Source organism: Dasypus novemcinctus, chromosome 9, assembly GCF_030445035.2.
Source record: "Dasypus novemcinctus isolate mDasNov1 chromosome 9, mDasNov1.1.hap2, whole genome shotgun sequence".
Classification (NCBI taxonomy): Eukaryota; Metazoa; Chordata; class Mammalia; order Cingulata; family Dasypodidae; genus Dasypus; species Dasypus novemcinctus.
In genome coordinates, this window is record NC_080681.1 from 102,748,097 (window position 1) to 102,768,564 (window position 20,468).

At 42.0% G+C, this 20,468-nt stretch overlaps 1 protein-coding gene across 2 annotated transcripts in view; it reads right to left on the minus strand.

Moving 5' to 3' along the window:
* HDAC1 (histone deacetylase 1) overlaps positions 1–20,468 on the minus strand; it is a 47,072-nt gene that overhangs the window by 21,427 nt on the left and 5,177 nt on the right. For both annotated transcript variants that reach the window (XM_058303976.2, XM_058303977.2), the window contains exon 2: positions 18,406–18,518. In XM_058303976.2, coding sequence (XP_058159959.1) covers positions 18,406–18,518 — 113 coding nt within the window. The remainder of the gene's footprint in view (positions 1–18,405; positions 18,519–20,468) is intronic.

Genomic DNA, 20,468 nt, shown 5'->3' on the forward strand with positions numbered 1-20,468 from the left:
CGGTGATTACCTCTGAAGCACCATCCAGGGCAGCTCCATGTCCCGAAGACGTCTCCACCTCTCATCTCTTCCTGCCTTTCCCCATACCCTTTGTCCATTATGTCCACTTTTCCCAATCCAATGCCACCTCTTCTATGTGGACATTGGATTGGTTGTGTCCATTGCACCTCTATGTCAAGAGGAGGGTCAGATTCCACCTGGATGCTGGATGCAATCCTCCCATTTTCAGTTGTAATCACTCTAGGTTCCATGGTGTGGTGGTTGTCCTTCTTCAACTCCATCTTAGCTGAGTGTGGTAAGTCCAATAAATCAGATTGTAGGTGCTGGAGTCTGTTGAGGCTCAGGATCTGGCTATCACATTGTCAGTCCAGAGATTCAAATCCCCTAAATATATCTTAAACCCCAACATTAACTGCACCTCCAGCACATTAGCATGAAAGTCTTATGAAGGGAGATCCCATCTGAGTCCAGATTCATCACACATAAACACCATTTCCAAAGAGGGGCCATCTGCCCTGGTAGTTAACCCCATCGGCCATGACCATAACTCCCATGGGTCTCTTTAGCCCTCAAAGGATAAAAGTTCACTTTTACCTCATTCTAATTCCTTCCTCCCTCTCACCCCTACCTTCCCATGACCCCATCCCCAGACAAACACTGATCTGCTTTTTGTCTCTATAGATCAGTTTGCATTTTCCAGAATTTTATATAAAGGAACATACAGTATATACTGTTTTTTTATGGCTTTAGTTAACATAATTATTTTCAGATTTATCTACGTAGTTGGGTATATCAGTTTATTGCTGAACAGTCTTCCATTGTATAGATATATCACAATTTATTTACCAATATACCTGGTAATGGACATGTGGGTTGTTTCCAGTTTAGGGCTAATACAAATAAAGCTGTTATGAATATTCATATACAAAGTCTTTGATTTCATTTCTCTTGGGTAAATCCCAGGAAGGGAATAGCTGGGTCATATGGCAGGTTTATGTTTCAATTTTTAAGAAATTATCAAACTGTTTCTCAAAGTGGCTGTACCATTTTACAATTCCACCAACAGTGCATGAGAGTTTCAGTTCCTCCACATCCTTGCCAACACTTATTATGGTTAATCTTTTTAATTTTATACATTCTAACGAGGGTATAGTGATATTACACTATGATTTGAATTTGCATTTCTCTAATGGAATTTTTCACGGGCTTACTTGCTATCCATATACTTTCTTGGTGAAGTATGTTTTCACATTTTCTCACAACAACCTTTTAAAGTTCACTATTATTAACCTCACTTTGCAATGAAGAAAACGCAGCAGAAACTTGTCCAAGATTACATAGCTAGTAAATTGGAAAAGGAAACCAGAGGTCTGGCTCCAGGTACTATTTTGACTCTGATTTAATCCTCATTTAATTTAATGACAAATAGTGCATTGAAACAGGGATAATATTTTATCAAAAAAAAAACCCATAGGGGAGTGGATGTGGCTCAAGCAGTTGTATGACTGCTTCCCACATGGGAGGTCCTGGATTTGGGTCCTGGTGCCTCCTGAAAAAACAAACAACAAGCAAAACAAATGAAAAAAAAAAAACAACTCAGGGGAGCCAATGTGGCTCAGTGGTTGAGTGCTGGCTTCCCACATACAAGGTCCGGGGTTCAGTACTTGGTCCCCAGTACCTTTAAAAAAAAAAAAAAAGGCACCCATAAGTGAAAGAACCAAGACTTGGTTCCAAATAGCTAGTTGATTTCACTATACCAAGCCTTTTACTCTCTCCTTGGCAATCTCATCAAAACTCCACTTGGGTTATCCTCTCTAGATCTAGATCCCTCTTGATCTCTGCTCTGAGCTCCAGCTTCCCAGGCAGCTCCACCCACAAACCAAGAGGCACTTCAAATTTTCAAATTCAACTGGACTCAACATGTAACTCCGAAAACTTCTCTTTTACCATTTCTGTTAATGATACCAACATCTACCCAGGTTCAAAACCTAAGTGTCATCTTTAACTCTGACCTTTCTTGCCAATTCCTTTCATTACAACTCCATAATTTTGATTCTATCATAGTCACAACCTTATTTCTCCTGTACTCCTCTTTCCTATCCTCACCATCATCCAACCAGATGCTCAAGACAAAAACGGAAGTATCACCCTTGATTCCTTCCTCTCTTCATCTACCACATTTATAAGTCTACCTGCTTCCATTCTCAGGCCACAGCATTTCTGGCTTGGATTGTGGCAACAATCTCCTAACTGGTGCCCAGGTCTCAATCTTAACCATTGTGAATCTATTCTCAATCCTACAGCTAGAGTACTCCGTCTAAAATACAAATCTAATCATGCCACTCCTCTCTACAAATTCTTCACAGGCTTCATTATTCATGAGATCAAGTCCTAATCTTTAAATTGGCTTGGGAAGCCAGAATAATCTGGTCCACTAAAATACTCTACCCTCTGGCCCAGGGAACATCAAATTCAAAGCACTTACAAGTGGTAGGCAGTTTAGTTAATCTGGTGCTTAAAACAAATAAACAACAATAAGAAAAACTGTCAAAGACAGGACAGCCTTTATACAGCTCTAACTGATTACTCTCATGAGGGAATTTGTGCTAGTGTTGCTAGATTCTTTCTGATTTTGGAAGAGCAAGAAATGCAGATTTTTTAGGGGGTCAAATTTCACTATTATTTTTTTCAAAGGCTAGCCACTAAATAATGTTCTAAAAATACTTTATAGGTTAAATAAAACCCATTTAAAGGGCTAAATTTGGGTCATGCATTGTACCAATCCAACAAGCACTGTTTTACTTGCAATCCCCAAGAGAATTCTCTCACCTTTAGGCCTTTGCGTATGCTATGGCCTAAAACATTGTTCTCTTCACACCCAGATTTTCACTTGGCTAATTTCTACTCAAACTTTTTAGGTTGCAGTTGAAAAGTCATTTCCCCCAGAAAGCTGTCCAGGACCCCAGGGTCTTTGTTAAGTAACTCTCCGAAGTGCTCCCCTGAGAATCCTATACTTCCCCTATCATCACACTCACCAAACTGCACAGAAATTGCCTGTTTGCAGGTCTTATTCTAAGTATTTAGCTAGGTGCCTGGTATTTAGGGGCTCAATAACTACCTGTTGCCATAATAAATTAATTCTCACTTGGATTATTTTTTACCTCCTAATTAGTCACATTTATATCCAGCCTTATCCTCTTCCAATCCATTTTCTGTATTGGCATCACAAAAATCTTAAAAAGAAAATGCCCTGCTCTAAAACATTCAATGGCAAAGACTCAATGCCATGATATGGAAATCAAGGAACTTTACAAGGTCTCTTTCAAAATAATTTCCCCTGCCCTATTTCATAAATATTATATTCCAGACAAACAGAACTCTTCCTCAACAAGAGCATTAGACCTTCCCAACAGGGTCTTTGCTTATGCTCCATGAACATGGAGTGTCCTTCCATTTATTTGGGTCTTTTATTGTTAGGATGTCAATTCTACCCAAAATGAATTATAGATTCAAGCAATCCCAATCAAAATTCCAATGACTTCTTAGTAGAAATGGAAAAGACAACTGTATTATAGTCAGCCAAAGGGGTACTGACGCAAAATACCAGAAATCTGCTGGCTGTCATAAAGGGTATTTATTTGGGTAGGAGCTTACAGATACCAGGCCATGAAGCACAAGTTACTTCCCTCACCAAAGTCTATTTTCACGTGTTGGAGCAAGATGGCTGCTGATGGCTGCTAGGGTTCAGGCTTCCTGGGTTCCTCCCTTCCAGGGTCTTGCTTTTCTCTGGGTTCAAATTTCCTTTCTTCCCAGATCTTGCTTCTTCCTGGGCTCAGGGTTCCTCTCTTCCAGGGGCTGCCTTCTCTTTCCTCTGTGAGCTTACTTCCCAGGACTCAGCTTAAGGCTTCAGCATCAAACTCCAACATCAAAACTTTAACATTAAAAACCCTCAACTCTGTCCTTTGCCAAGCCTTTTATCTATGAGCCCCCACCCCCATCAAGGAGTGGGGACTCAACGCCCTAATGATGTGGCCCAATAAAAGACCTACTCATAACTTCTTCACACCCACATACAGACCAGATTACAGACATAATCCATATCTATTTTTGGAATTCATAACCATATCAAACTGCTACAACAACCACCAAATTTATAAAGGGTAAAGAGTCCTGAATAGCAAAGCCATCTTGAAAAAGAATGAAGTTGGAGGGCTCACACTTCTTATTTGAAGACTTATACAAAGCTACAGTAATCAAAACAGTGTAGAAATAGCACAGAACAGATAGATAGAACAATGAAATTGAACTGAGAGTTTGGAAACAAACCCTCACACCTATGGCCAATTGATTTTTGACAAGGGTGTCAAGTCCACTCAACGGGGAAAGAACAGCTTCTTCAATAAATGGTGCTGGGAAAATTGGATATCCATATACAAACAAATGATGGTGGACCCCTACCTAACACTGTAAGGAAAGGGTTAAGTTTAATTTTCACATAAAGATGAAGCTGGAGCTGGCTCTGCAGTTGGAGGAGGGAAAGGGGTTCTAGTGGCTTTGGCGCCAAGAATTTGAAAAGTAGCACCAAAGCAAGGGCAGGGCCAAAGCAAGGGCAGGCAATGGGGAGAAGTGAGGACGGGGTAAATAGTGAAAGTGGCGCCAAATTTGAAAAGCGGTGCTAGGAGTGAAAGCAGCACCGAGCCCACCCAGCCCACCAGAATGTAGGGACCAGAGCAGCGATTCAGAGTGGGAACCAAGTTAAGTTAGTTAGATCTCTCGGATAGGCTATAACTCCTGAAGTACCCAATCGATGGGGAACAGGGGAGGGACCTGCATGTTGGGTTTAGGGTATAATATTGCTGTTTCTTGCTGTTTGGCACGCTGGCCATTTTATCCAGGTTGTATGCCCGTTCTTGCATGACCGTTAATAAAATTCTTTTCTCCTCCACAATTGGGTGAGCTTTTGTTCTCTTACAGGTGCAGCTTTCTTTCTAACAACTTTGGGAGCTCATCTGGGATCCGAAGCTTCAGAGGGGGACGCCCAGGGCAGACGAGGGGAAGGTGTGCTCCACTGATTGAGTGGTCTTGGACTCTGCCATTGGGGGCCTGTGTTTGACAGCTGGAAGGACCCAAGAGCAGACACTTCAATCTGCCAATTGTGCATGGGAAAAGGGGAAGGGAAAACCTCCCTCTTGCTGACCAGGTAACCCTGTGTATGGGCCAATGTAAGAAAAGGGACTATTAAGAATTGCCTTGGGAAACGGACTTTGGCCCAGTGGTTAGGGCGTCCGTCTACCATATGGGAGGTCCGCGGTTCAAACCCCGGGCCTCCTTGACCTGTGTGGAGCTGGCCATGTGCAGCGCTGATGCGCGCAAGGAGTGCTGTGCCACGCAAGGGTGTCCCCCGCGTGGGGGAGCCCCACGCGCAAGGAGTGCGCCCGTGAGGAAAGCCGCCCAGCGTGAAAAGAAAGAGCAGCCTGCCCAGGAATGGCGCCGCCCACACTTCCCGCGCCGCTGACGACAACAGAAGCGGACAAAGAAACAAAGAAACAAGACGCAGCAAATAGACACCAAGAACAGACAACCAGGGGAGGGGGGGGAATTAAATAAATAAATAAACCTTAAAAAAAAAAAAAAAAAGAATTGCCTTGCCGTGCGCAGTGCTGATGCACGCAAGGAGTGCCACGACACGCAGGGGTGTCCCCCGCGTAGGGGAACCCCACGCGCAAGGAGTGCACCCCGTAAGGAGAGCCGCCCAGTGCGAAAAGAAAGTGCAGCCTGCCCAGGAATGGCGCCGCCCACACTTCCCCTGCTGCTGACAACAGAAGCGCAAAAAGCAACAAGATGCAGCAAACAGACACAGAGAACAGACAACCGGGGGAGGGGGGGAATTAAATAAAATGAAATTAAAAAAAAAAAAAAAGAATTGCCTTGGAGGTGGGGAAATTCTGATGAGTCTGGGCTTGAAAGAAGCCCAGACAAGACTCCGAATGGTGAACAGGGGCAGCTGGTCAATTGGGAAGGGCTCTCTGTAAGATCCCCAGGGGACATTTCTCCAGATAGTCTATCAGGGAGGATGGTGGAACACTGGACCAATAATAATCAGACCAAAGGAAAGGAAATGACCACCTGATGTATTCTGGCCAAAACACTGGGCAGACGAGGATTGGCTCCATACCAACCTGGCTTTCATAATTCTTTTTGTGTTTTTTTTTTGTTCATTCACTGTATGTTTTAATACCTCCGGGTGGTAATATTAAATTGACAATGAAAATTCTTAAAAGAGCTCTATTCAAATGGCTAAAAATTTAAAAAGCAATTATATTAGTAAATAAAGTATGGAAATCTTTGAAATGCCTAAACTGAAATGAATATTTATTCTTTTTTCGAAGAACAGAATGGGGGATATGAGACTTAAGCAGATACAGAAAGGTGTAAAACATTTGTGGGAGTTCCGACTAGATTTTGGTAAGTTTGTTTAAAGGAATGTTTTTTTCCCCTAAGATAAGATAGTTGGTTTTCATAAATCAGGATGGAATTATGTAGGCCAAACTTGAATGCATACAGCAAGTTGTAGAAGGTATTGCAGAGGGTAGCATTAAGTATGGGAATGTGTTTTGTGAAGGCGGAATTTGTCTTGAGATGAAATAACTATCGTCCCTGTGGTTACGGATAGTTATAAGAAGTTTGCAGAAGCAATGTTTAAACCAAATATTTGAATGGCTAATTACAGTAAGTCATTACTAAACAGAAACAACTGATTTTAATAACAAAAAGTAGCTTCATAACAGGAAAAACTGTCAGAGGCCACCTCAATCTGCATTTTAAAGTGGTAGTAAAGGAAGATAATCTTGATTGCATTGGGCATCTGTATTGCTGAAGTAAAATATTTGTTAATTAATGTCACCATGGTGAAGGTGTAGAAGTAAAAAGCTCCTTGGTGCTGAAGGACACTATGCACCAGGTTAGTAGAATACTGGAGTCTACCTTCCTAGCTTCTCTCTAAGGTCAACGGTGCTCCAGCAAGCTGGCTGTGTGAAGGACATGCTAAGTGAAGCAGTGATTACCAGAGTGCTGTGAGTAGAACTTAAACATAATTGGCATTATGGCCTGCTCCTGTGTAGAGACACCTTGTATGGTGTTGCAATGTGGAATTTAGATATATTAATTGCAACTCAAAAAGAAACATGCATTCATTAGTGCATTGGTTGGTATTAAGTACTGTACCTATATCTCTCCTATTCTAGATATATGCTTGATGATTATGGTGATATCTTTTCTAGATCATAGGCAGAGGGATAATGAACATGTTAAAAGGTCCTGGTAAACTTCATTTTCTAAGCAGTTAATGAACATGCTTAATCCAAGTCTCCCTCCTAGCCCTTACTCTAAAACCTGTCCCACTCATATCCTGGGGAGGACTGGCAAACCCACATGCCATCCTGCCAGGGCTAAGCATTTTCCCACCAGGAAGGAAACAGTAAACAAGGTGGCTGGGATCCACTTCAGCTTACCCTCTTCAAGACAGTCTATGGGTAACCTTTCCTCACCTAGGACCCAGAAACCAATTTCTGATGAAATCTGTAAAATAAAGCCCATCAACTTTGAGAAGATACAGCCTTTAGGCACCCGGCCTTTCTATTTTTGTGGCCCAGTATCCTTTCAGTGAAACACTATATCATCATAATTATAATTAAGTTTATTTCTTCCATCGTATTAGCCATACATGGATTTCATCCAGTTGCACCCAGGGTGCCACAGTTGTCGTCCTCCAAACATGATAGAAGAACAGAGGGTTTTTACACCTTATTAGGTCAGGCCTACTGTCTCTAACCAGTGGGAAGCAGTTACAAAAGAATGACTATCATCTTTCAGTACCCCTTTAAGAAGGTGTAAGCTCTCAGGAGGAGATAGAGGCTTTAGAGGGGCTCAAAAGGGCACTGATGCAGGCCCCTGTTCTGGATCTCCCTTCCCTTTAGAAACCTTTCTACCTGTTTGTTACAGTAGATAAAGGGACAACCTTGGGGGTTCTGACCCAAATCTGGGGGGGGGGTGTCAAAGGAGACCTGTAGCCTCCTTTCCAAAATCCTGGATCCTGTCTCCAGGGGATGGCCCAGATACATTCAAGCTGTGGCAGCAACCACTCTCCTGGCAGAAGAGACCAGGAAGCTGACTTTTGGAGAAGCCTTAGTCATTAGCACTACTCATCAGGTGAGAAATATTTTGTCTCAGAAAGTGGGAAGGTGGTTGACTGATTCCTCAATTTTGAAGTATGAGGCTATCCTAATGGAAAAAAATGACTTGGTATTGACAAGAGACCATAGCCTAAACCCGGCCTCCTTCCTTTGGAAGGAATATGACCAAATGGAGGCTCCTCAGCATGACTGTATAGACCTGATTGAGTATCAGACCCTAGTCTGGTCCAACTTAGGACCTCCCCTGCACTCAGGGGAAAAACTGTTCATAGATGGGATCTCTAGGGAAGGAGGCACAATGATTATGCAATTGTGGATGGACTAACTTGTGAGGTGAAAGAAGCTGGCCGATTGCCCAATGACTGGTCAGCTCAAACATGCGAATTGTATGCATTAAATCAAGCCCTCAAATTATTAGAGGAAAAGGATGGTACAGTCTATACTGACTCTAAATATGCCTTTGGGGAAGTCTATACCTTTGGAAAAATTTGGGAAGAGAGGAGAAGGGCTAGTCCATGGGGAATTAATAAAACAAGTACTGCCCAATCTACTCTTACCCAGGGAAATATCAATGGTACATATTAATGGGCACCAGAAAGGTCATACGTTGGAAGCAAAGGGCTAATAGGTTAGCAGATGAAGAGGCTAGGGAGTCCTCCCTTAGTTCCCCGTTGAAGTTGATGATCCTGATACCCTCCATTCACAAAGAGTTCAGAGTCCCCACATTCTCTGAAAAGGAGGTAAAAGAGCTGGAGCAGTTAGGAGTGATCAAGGGAGGTGGCTCCTCCCAGATGGCAGGCAAATATTGAACAAACAAGCTATGAAAGAAGTATTAGTAGTTTTACACCAAGGGAGTCACTGGGGGGTACAGGCCATGTGTGATCTGGTTCTTAAGTATTCTGAATGTGTGGGCCTTTATATTGTAGCTAAACAAATAAGTGAATGATGTATGATTTGCCAAAAGGTCAACAGAAAAGTCTTAAGGAAGTAAGAACAAGGGAGAAGGGAGCTGGGCTTCAGGCCTTTCCAGAGCATTAAGGTTGATTACACTGAAATGCCCCCGATGGGCATTTCGGCTAAAGTATGTTTTGGTTATTGTAGATCATTTGACAGGATGGGTGGAGGCATATTCTCTGGCCTCAGCTATACCATCAGGAACTACTAAAATTATCCTCGAACAAATCATTCCTCGTTATGGGTTAGGGGAAAATACAGACTCAGACAACGGTAGTCACTTTACCTCCTGTGGACTCCAGACTATTACACGAAGCCTGGGTGTTACACGGAATTTCCATACATCTTGACACCTGCCAACTTCAGAGAGAGTGGAGAGACTGAATCAGACTTTAAAGAAGAATCTTTCTAAATTGATCTTAGAAGGAAGCAGATGTGGCTCAAGTGACAGAGCTTCCGCCTACCATATGGGAGGACTAGGGTTCAATCCCTGGGGCCTCCTGGTGAAAAAGAAGATGAGAAAGCGTGCCCACACAGTGAGCCAGTGCCCGCGTGAGTGCCCACATGGTGAGCCAGGGCCTGTGCAAGTAAGTCACACAGCAAGATGATGATGCAACAAAAGAGAGACAAGGGGAGAGTCAAGGTGAAGTGCAGTAGAGACCAGGAACTAAGGTAGAGCAATTGACAGGGAACCTCTCTCCACATCAGAGCTCCCCAGGATCGAATCCCAGTGGATCCTAGAGGAGAAAAAATGAGAAAAGAAGACAACACAGACAGCAAAAAATAGCAGGTGGGAGGATGGGAAGTGGGGGTAAATAAATAAATAAATAAATAAATCTCTTTAAAAATAAAATAAATTGGTCTTAGAAACAGTTACCCTCAATTAAGTACTTACCCATAGTCCTGTTAAGGATTAGAACTGCCCCTAGGAAAGAGCTGGGAATCTCCCCTTATTAAATACTTTTTGGCTTGCCTTTTCCTAGGACTGGAGACCTCCTTTCCTTAAGAGTCGAAGGATTGCTTCTTAAGAAATATATACCGGCTTTGTCTTCTACATTGTCATCCCTCAGGCATTGTGGTTTGCTGGCCCAGACCCTGCCTCTCGAACTCACTGTCCATCAACACCAACCCAGCAGTTAGGTCCAAACTTCAGCCAACCTGGGAGGGACCCTATCAAGTTTTGTTGACAACTGAAACTGCAATCTGGACAGCAGAAAAAGGCTCGACCCACAACTCTTGAGTAAAAGGACCAGTACCTGAACCAGACGATAAATACCCAACAACACCGTCCAAGTCCTGGGAAATAACTCCAACTTCAGATCCCTTAAGAATCACTCTGAGAAAGCAATAGTTGGGAGGGCATATCCAAAAGGGGAAGGAACTGGTCAGACTCTGTATCAGCGAACTTTGCAGGAAGATATCCCTCCATTTAAAGGGAAGGCTATTATCTATATCCACCTTGTCTAGTACCTTAAGAGATTAGATATAAAGTTTCTGAAAATGAGAACAATTATACTGACTATGATGTTTCAGATACAGGTCATGACAAGCCCCATTAAATTGACAGTAAATATAACCAAAGACCTAGAGTCTCAGACTGTGCAGTTTGACACCTGTCAAGTGATAAAATATGGGGAGTTAGGACATCAATGGTGGCTGAGTGGGGAAATAAATACCTATGCCCGGAATCACCAAGAGGTTATTTCAACCTCCCCCCATCTCAATTGGAACTGTGTGGTAGACTACCAAGTACAAGGGGTGGAACCATTGGCAACCATGGAGGCCATACTCACTGGAAACCACTGAAAGACAAAATAGCCTTTTATAAAGGCTATTTTATAGCCACCACCCACCAGACTGAAAAAACTTACAGTGTAACCTGGTAACCAGCTCCACACTGGTCAAGGAGGCCCGGGGTTTGAACCGCGGACCTCCCATGTGGTAGACGGATGCCCTAACCACTGGGCCAAAGTCCGTTTCCCCATCTATTGTTTTTATTTTTAAGATTTATTTCTCTCCCTCCCCCCCACCCCCCACTCCCCACCCCAGTTGTCTGTTCTCTGTGTCTATTTGCTGTGTCTTCTTTGTCCGCTTCTGTTGTTGTCAGTGGCACAGGAATATGTTTCTTTTTGTTGCATCATCTTGTTGTGTCAGTTCTCCATGTGTGCGGCACCAATCATGGGCAGGCTGAACTTTCTCTCGCACTGGGTGGGGCGCACTCCTTGGGCGTGGGGCTCCCCTACGCGGGGGACACCCCTGTGTAGCACAGCACTCCTTGCGCACATCAGCACTGCACATGGGCCAGTTCCACACAGGTCAAGGAGGCCCTGGGGTTTGAACTGTGGACCTCCCATGTGGTAGATGGACGGCCTAACCACTGGACCAAGTCCGCTGCTGTCTTTCATCAATTTAACAAGGTAACTACTGCTAAAAAATAGTACATTATGAGATATGAATGTGATCAAGCATTTTTTTCTTCATTTTTTTCATTAACAAGGAGACTTTGGTCATGTCATTTAATCAATCTGTGCTCATCTATGTATCTTTCTGAACATGGAGAAACAACTGCGTTTCTTTTTAGGATTAAATGGGATAAATGTGCTTGGACAGAATTTTTTAAAGCAATGCTTCCATAATTTGTTAGGCTGCCTTTTGTCTGTTATTTTACTTTTTGAAGTTGAAAGAAATAAACTTTACTTAAAAAAAAAAGTGCAACTACAAAAAAGAGGTATCATCAATTATAACAAATGTTCCACACCAATGCAAGGAATTGGTGGTGGGGTGGTATATATAGGAATACAGTATTTTATGCATGAGTGATCTGTATACCCACAATTTCTCTAATTAAAAAATTTAACTCGTATATCCATACAATGAAATAATATTCACACATAAAAATGAATGAAGTTCTGGTACATGGTATAACATGGATGCCTTTTGAAAACATTAATCTTAGTGAAATAAGCTAGACACAAAAGGACAAATTTTGTATGATTCCACTTAAATAAAATAATTAGAATAAGCAAATTCATAGAGACAGAAAATAGATTACAGGTTACCAGGGTTGGGAGAGGGGGAATGGGGAGTTATTGCTTAAGGGGTACAGAGTTTCTGTTCATGGTGATCAAAAAGTTTTAGTAATGGAAGGCAGTGATGGCAGCACATTGTAAATATAATTAATGCCACTGAATTGTACACTTCATAAAGTCTAGAGATTTGAGAAGTACTGATTATAAAGATTATAAAGTATAAAGATTATACTGATTTTGGTCTAGGAGTTTACAATAAGAACAGATAGGCGTCATTTGTAATAAGATATTATTATCTCCTGTGACAGACACAGTGGTGGTTTGGAGCTATACACCCCAGAAAAATATTTCTTAAGCTTAATCTATTCCTGTGGGAATGGACCCTTTGTAAATAAGATCTCTTCAAAGATGTTACTTCAGTGAAGATCCAAATGAAAGAGGATGGACTTTAATCTGGATTATTAGGGTCCTTTATAAACAGAATGAAAGCCAGACAGGGGAAGAAAAAAAAAAAGCCACAGGAAGGAGCTGAAAGTCAGCAGAACCCAGAGAAGTCAGGAAAGGCCACCATGTGCACTGCCATGTGATAAAAATTCAAAGACCAAGGATCACCAGCAGCCAGCCCCAGGACACCAGAGTCTTCTGGGAGAAAGCATCATCTGGATAACGCTGGATTTTGCACTTGTTCTAGCCACAAACTGTGAGCCAATAAATAATAAATTCCCATAGTTTAGACCAACTCATTGTATGATATTGTTTTGGAAACTAAAACAGTCACTGTTGGTTCCCTCCCTGAGAGCCATTCTCTGCTTTCTTTCTTGGTAACAAACTCCAGTTTGGTTGAGTGTTAGTATACCCAGCCCCAAAGGTCAAATTGTGATTTACAGAAGCCAATTCTGATAATCCTATTCCCTTTGGCTGGTGAATGCTTTAAGGATGGCAAATGCCCAAGTGAGATGTAAAGGGAAGTCTACGGGGAAGCTTCTAGACGACATTTTCCTCTTTAATAAAAAGGAAGGGGGTGACGGTGGTAGCACAATATTGTGGATGCAATTAAGACCACTGAATTATATATCTGAATGTAGTTAATAGAGGGAAAGTATAGGTTATATAGATGTTATTAAATTTTTTTAAAAATTTTAAAGGAGTGGGACACAATGGAGACTGATCCATTTTGCCCCTGCCCCCTTCCTCACTACTTTGGACACTGTTGTATGGGGACATGATACTTGGAGCTGAGAAAATACTCTTCTGACTTCAAGGTAACAAGCTAAGGATGGCTAAAAAGGACAGAATAAGACTGGATCCTTGATGAAATACCCAAAAATTCCTGAGAACATCTACCTCTTCTTGTTTTGCTTTTTTTTAAGATTTATTTATTTTTTATTTTATTTTTATTTTTATTTTTTTTAAAGATTTATTTTATTTATTTAATTTCCCCCCCTCCCCTGGTTGTCTGTTCTTGGTGTCTATTTGCTGCGTCTTGTTTCTTCGTCCGCTTCTGTTGTCGTCAGCAGCACGGGAAGTGTGGGCGGCGCCATTCCTGGGCAGGCTGCACTTTCCTTTCACGCTGGACGGCTCTCCTCACGGGCGCACTCCTTGCGCGTGGGGCTCCCGCACGCGGGGGACACCCCTGCGTGGCACGGCACTCCCTGCGCGCATCAGCACTGCGCATGGCCAGCTCCACACGGGTCAAGGAGGCCCGGGGTTTGAACCACGGACCTCCCATATGGTAGACGGACGCCCTAACCACTGGGCCAAAGTCCGTTTCCCTATTTTTTATTTTTTTAATTTATTTCTCTCCCCTTCCCCCCACCAAGCTGTCTGCTCTCTGGTTGTTCTTCTGTGTTCGCTTGTATTCTTGTCAGCAGCACTGGGAATCTGTGTCTCTTTTGTAGCATCATTTTGCTGCATCAGCTCTCTGGTATGTGGCGCCACTCCTGGGCAGGCTGTGGTTTTTTGGAGTGGGGTGGCTCTCCTTACAGGGCACACTCCTTGCGCGTGGGGCTTCCCTATGTGGCAGGGTACTCCTTGTGAGCATCAGCACTGAGCGTGGGCCAGCTCACCACAGGGGTCAGGAGGCCTTGGGTTTGAACCCTGGACCTCCCATGTAGTAGGCAGACACTATCCGTTGAGCCAAATCCACTTCCTTCTAGGCTTCTTGTTAACAACATTGGTTATGAAAGAATAAAGGACAGATTCCAGACTCTGGAATCAGAGATCTGTGTTGAAGTCTTTTGTTTTTTTAAGGACTTATTTTTTATTTATTTCTCTCCCCTTCTCCCCACCCTCACTGTCTGCTCTCTGTGTCCATTTGCTGTGTGTTCTTCTGTGTCCGCTTGTGTTCTTGTTAGCAATACCAGGAATCTGTGTCTTTTTGTTGTCTGTGTCCATTTGCTGAGTGATCTTCTGTATCTATTTCTTTTTGTCATCTTTTCTTGTCTTTCTCCTCTAGGATTCACGGGGATTTGATCCTGGGGACCTCTGATGTGAAGCAAGGTTCCCTGTCAATTGTGCCACCTCAGTTCCTGGGCTCTGCTGTGCTTCACTTTGACTCTCCCCTTCAATTCTCTTTCTATTGCATCATCTTCTTGCTGCATGACCCACTTGTGCGGGCACTAGCTCACCATGTGGGAACTGGCTCATTATGCAGGCACTCATGTGGGCATTTAGTTCACCATGCAGGCACTCGCACGAGCACCCCTCTCACTGCGTGGGCACTGGCTCACCATGTGGGCAAGCTTTCTTTTCTTTTTTCACCAGGAGGTCCCAGGGATTGAACCTGGGTCCTCCCATATGATAGGCAGAGGCCTTATCACTTGAGCCATATCCGCTCCCCTTCAGTGTTTTTATCTTCCCTCTCACTTGAAGATAGGATCCATTTTTACATATCTCAGTATCACCCATAGACTTATTTGGCTGTAAAAAGGAATAAAGTTCTGATACATGCTAAAACATGGATGACACTTGAAGACATGTTGAGCAAAATAAGCTAGACATAGGACAAATACTGTATATGATTTCATTTATATGAAATAAGCAGAAATGCAAATTCATAAAATCAGAAATTAGAATACAGGTTACCAGGGGACAGGTGGAAGAGGGAAATGAGAGTTGTTTAATTGGTATGGAGTTTCTGTTACTGATGGAAAAGTTTTACCAATGGATGATGATGATGGAGATACAACTATTTGAATGTAATTATATCACTGAACTGCTTATTTGAAAGAGATAAAAAGGGAAAATTTAGGTTGTATTTAAGTTACTACCCACAAAAAAAAAAAACACCAAAACCACCAGATAACTGTACAACACAAAGAGTGAACCAAAATGTAAACTGTGGGCAAAAGTTCATAGCATAATTATAATAATATTGTTTCATCAATTTTAACAAAGATACCATACTAATGCAAAATGTTAATAATGGGAATCTGTGTGTGAGAGAGGGGGGTATGGGAATATGTATTTTCTGAATGATTCTTCTGTACACCTACAACTGCTCTAATTTTTTAAAAAATTACAGTGAAACCTCAAAAGCTATTGTTTATGTGAATTACATTAATAGTAACAATATCAGAAATTAAAACTGAGAACTTTCAAAAATAGTTATTAATTCATTTAAAGTTAACAATAACAAATCTATTACATGGTAACATAAATGACACATGCTTTTTAAATGGAAAAAAACAATTTTTTATAAAATAAAACATTAATGAAGGGAAAAAAAGGAAAGTTAGGGTCACTGCCACCTGTGGTTAGATTCTCTCAAGGATCACCAAGTTGGGAAAGAGCCCTAACTGGGCAAGATTTCTGGAAAGTGTTTCTTGTTTTTTTGCTTGTTTCTCTTTTTGCTTTTTTTTTTTTTTGGAGGGGGGGTATAGTTTTATGACCCTATCAAGAAGGACAGTGTTGGACAACTAGTGAACCCAAAAGGGACAGTCCCACCCTCCACTTCAGCCCCCCAAAAATATATCAACCAAGGAGGTTAACATAGTCCCTGGGGTATAACAAGTACTCAACAAAAATCTGTTGAATGGAAGAAAGATGTAGGACTTGAGATAACTCTTGAAGATGATTAAGATTTGACTAGACAAAGTAAATAATCCTTGGCCAGGACAGGATAGAAAGAGACAGAATCTGACCTGGCTAACTTGGAGGGTTCAGAGAACTGAGTAGAGGAAAAGGAGCCAGATTAACATGGCATACATGTGCAAGTGGCAGTTCCTGAAGGTTTTGGTGTTTACTACTCTACAACTTTTCTCCGTCTACCTCATTCAGGTATCTTTTCTTTAAATGCTAGTCTGGTCCCCAGAGTCCCTGAAAACCTCTGCCACCTTTTATGTTTATCATCCCCAGCTGTCCTTTAAACCTGAAAAAGCTCTAATCTCAAAGTCTGTTTACTCCTCTGTCCACCTTCCCCACTTGCTTCCCAGCTGCCTCCACTGGATCCAGAGACATGACAAGGCCATTTGGAACAGAAGACTCATATCCTTCAAGTCTTGGAATGGTGAAGAAGGATACTGTTGTTGCTAGGTTACTCAAGCTGTCACCACGGACTTTTAACAACATACTCTCTCTTATGCTCTAACCATAAGGCAATATGGGCCCACGGTCCCTTTTTATTTTCTCATTTGGACTCTTGGAACCGCCTCCTAACTGACCTCTATTCTTTTTTTTTTTTTAGAATTTAAAAAAAAATGTTTTTATTTTTAAATTTATTTCTCTCCCCTTCCTCCCCATTATTTGCTCTCTCTGTCCATTCGCTGTGTGTTTTTTTGCATCCACTTGCATTGTCAGGTGACACCAGTAAACTGTCTCTTTTTTGTTGCATCATCTCGCTGCGTCAGCTCTCCATGTGTGCGATGTCACTCCTATGTGGGCTGCGCTTTTTTTCACGTGGGGCAGCTCTAACTGTGGGACGCACTCCTTGCACATGGGGCACCACTACACGGGGGTGCCCCCACATGACACAGCACTCCTTGCACGCAGCAGCACTGTGTGTGGGTCAGCTTACCACACAGGTCAGGAGGCCCTGGGTATCGAACCCTGGTAGGCAAATGCTCTATCAGTTGAGCCACGACTGCTTCCTGTAACTAACCTCTATTCTATTCCCACTGATTCAAGCCCATCTTTCCCAGTGAGTGTTCTAAAATGCATGTCTTTTACTATGTCTCTTTCATTTAAAACTCTTTACTTGTTTTTCACTGCCTCCAGAAGAAGTTTAAACTGGGAACTCTTAGACCAGTCTGGCCTAGAGATATATTGACATGCTTTGTTTATATACAATATTAAAAAACAAACAAAATAACCCAGGGGCCAAATTTTTAAACCTGTGAGATTTTACATAATAACCAGAATTTACAGTTTCTCTTTAAAAACTGGAAGATTGGGCAAAAATGAGCCAGAGCCAAGTCTAGATTGTGTCCCTTTAGACAGAGTCTGTACCCTCTAATAATCAGAAATTTGGCATCCAGTATAACACAGTTCCAACCACCACATTTTTTAGGAATTGGGAGTTTCTAAACCTAGCCCACAGGAATAGCAAAGACCCTTAGTATACCACACACAAGCTTTACTCTTCAGCTCTATTTCCTTTCACTTGAACCTGTGAACTTTACGCTACAGCAAAACCTCACACTGAATTGTTTATATTTTCCAAATACACCATATTATTCTTACCTCTGCCTTTTTGCATATGTTCTTCCTTGACCTAGAATCTCAGCCTCTCGTGTACCCCAGATTAAATTCTATTCATTTTTAAAATCCTGCTCGGATATCACTTTTTTCCTTTTTTTTTTTTTTTTAGGAGGTACCAGAAATTGAACCAGGACCTCATACACAGGAAGCAGGCACTCAACTACTGAGCTACATCCACTTCCCTCAGATAATCACTTTTAAGAAATATTCCAAGGCTTTCTTCCTCCTTCACTCTTCATTATTTCTGAATCTTCTACAATTCTTTTTTTTTTTTTTTTCACAATTCTATAATTGTTGCACCTACATACTAGAGTACAATTTATTTGTTTCCATATCAGTCTCTACCACTAGGGAGTGAAATCCTTGAAATCAGTCTGTATCATTTACAGATTTACAGGGCCTGCCACATAACAGCCACTCAACCACTCAACACATGCTTGATGAAAGAGTAGTTGAGAAAATGAGATAATGAATGACATATGGAGAACCAGAGCTGATGCAGTTAGGGAGGGGTGGAGCTACTAGTAACTCACATAGATTTCCATCTTTCGGTAGAGACCATAGTTGAGCAGCAAATTGTGAGTCATGCGGATTCGGTGGGGCTTCATTGGGTGACCCTGTCCATAATAGTAATTTCCAACATCTCCTGAAGAAGAAAAAGTGACAGCTTCAATGACAAAGACACACACTCCCAGGAAAACCCTTTTCTAGTCTCCAAGATTCTCTCCCACCTTGAGGGAACCCCCCCCCCTCCGCAAAAAAAAAAACACACACAAAACAAAATACAGGTGACTCTGGTAAGGTCAGCATTTATCGATGTCAAAACCTAGCCCAGTTTCTTCCCCTAGAACTCACAGGCACTAGATAGTATGAGAGATCCATTCCAAAGTCACTGGAGACTCACCTCACTATATCTCCAAGGAGAGTCCCACCTCCAACAGAAGAATAACCACACTGCTCAGACTTACTATAAACCACAGTTCACCTCTTTCATATTTTGACACTTTATGGTGTCAAAGCACATTCATATGCATTTTCTTACTGGATCTTCACAATAGCCCAGTATATTAGGTAGTACCTGAAGTATTATTCCCTTTAACAGAAAAAAACTATAAACTTTTATGTCTTGATTTGTTAACAGCAAGTCTTCTAATTAGTCCCTCTGTCTTCAATTTGCCCACTGTCACCAATTATCTTCCTAATCCACAGCTCTGATAAATCACTCCCCTGCTCAAAAATCCTTAATGGGTCACCATCCCCTACAGGGTAAAGACAAAGAATAATCTAAATAACCTAGCATTCAACGACTTTCTTAATCCACCTCTCCAGCTTCATCATCACCTCTCCCCCACAACACACACACACTCTCTGCTCTACACCATAGTGGGCAAACTATGGCCCTGGGGTCAAATCTTGCCAGTCACCTGTTTTGTAAATAAATTTTTATGGGAACATAGCCATACCTATTAATTTATCTATTACCTATGGCTCCTTTCACACTACAATAGCAGAGGTGAGCAGTTAAATAGATGCTGCAGAGACTCACCATTATGAGGAGCAAAGTCTAAAATATTTACTACAGGCATACCTCAGAGATATTGCAGGTTTGGTTCCAGAACACTTCAATAAAGTGAATACTGCATTAAAGCACATCACACAAATGTTTTGGTTTCCTAGGGCATATAAAAGTTGTGTTTACGGAACTACAGTTGGTGCTGGGGTCTAATATATACCCAGGGGACCTTAATCTCTGGACTGACCATGTGATAGCCAGGCCCTGAGTCTCAACAGACTTCAGCTCCTACACTCTGGTTTACTGGACTTACCCCACTCAGCTAACATGGAGGTGAAGAAGGTCAACCAACACACCATGGAGCCAAGAGTGCCTACAACTGAAAGCGGGAGGATTGCATCCAGCATCCATGTGGAATCTAAGCCCCCTCTTGATATAGATGTGGAGTGGACACGGCCATTCCAAGGTCCACAGGATGGAGGAATAGAGTATGGATCAGAGTGGACTTACTGATAATCTATTCGTGAACTATTGTGATTAGTAATCGAAGAAAATGTGGCATTGGTGTGGAGGAAGTGGCCATGGTGGCTGCTGGGGGTAGGTAGTGGGAGGAAGAGATGAGATGTGGAGGCGTTTTCGGGACTTGGGAGTTGTCCCGGGTGATGCTGCAGGGACAGTTACCGGAAATTGTATGTCCTCCCATGGCCCACTGGATGGAACGTGGGAGAGTGTTGGCTATGATTTAGACCACTGACCATGAGGTGCAGCAGTGCTCAGAGATGTATTCACCAAATGCAATAAGTGTCTCATGATGACGGAGGATATTGTTGTTAAGAGGGGAGGAGTGGGGTGAGTGGGGTGGGGGGTATATGGGGACCTCATATTTTTTTTAATGTAATATTTTAAAAAGTTGTGTATACACTATATTATAGTCTATTAAATGTGTAATAGCATTATTTCTCAAAAAAACAATGTATATACCTTAATTTAACAAATTCTTTAGTTTGAATGAAATATTTGAATAAAAAATTTTTAATGAAAAAAAAAAACTTTATAGCTAAAAAATGCTAACTGCTAACCATC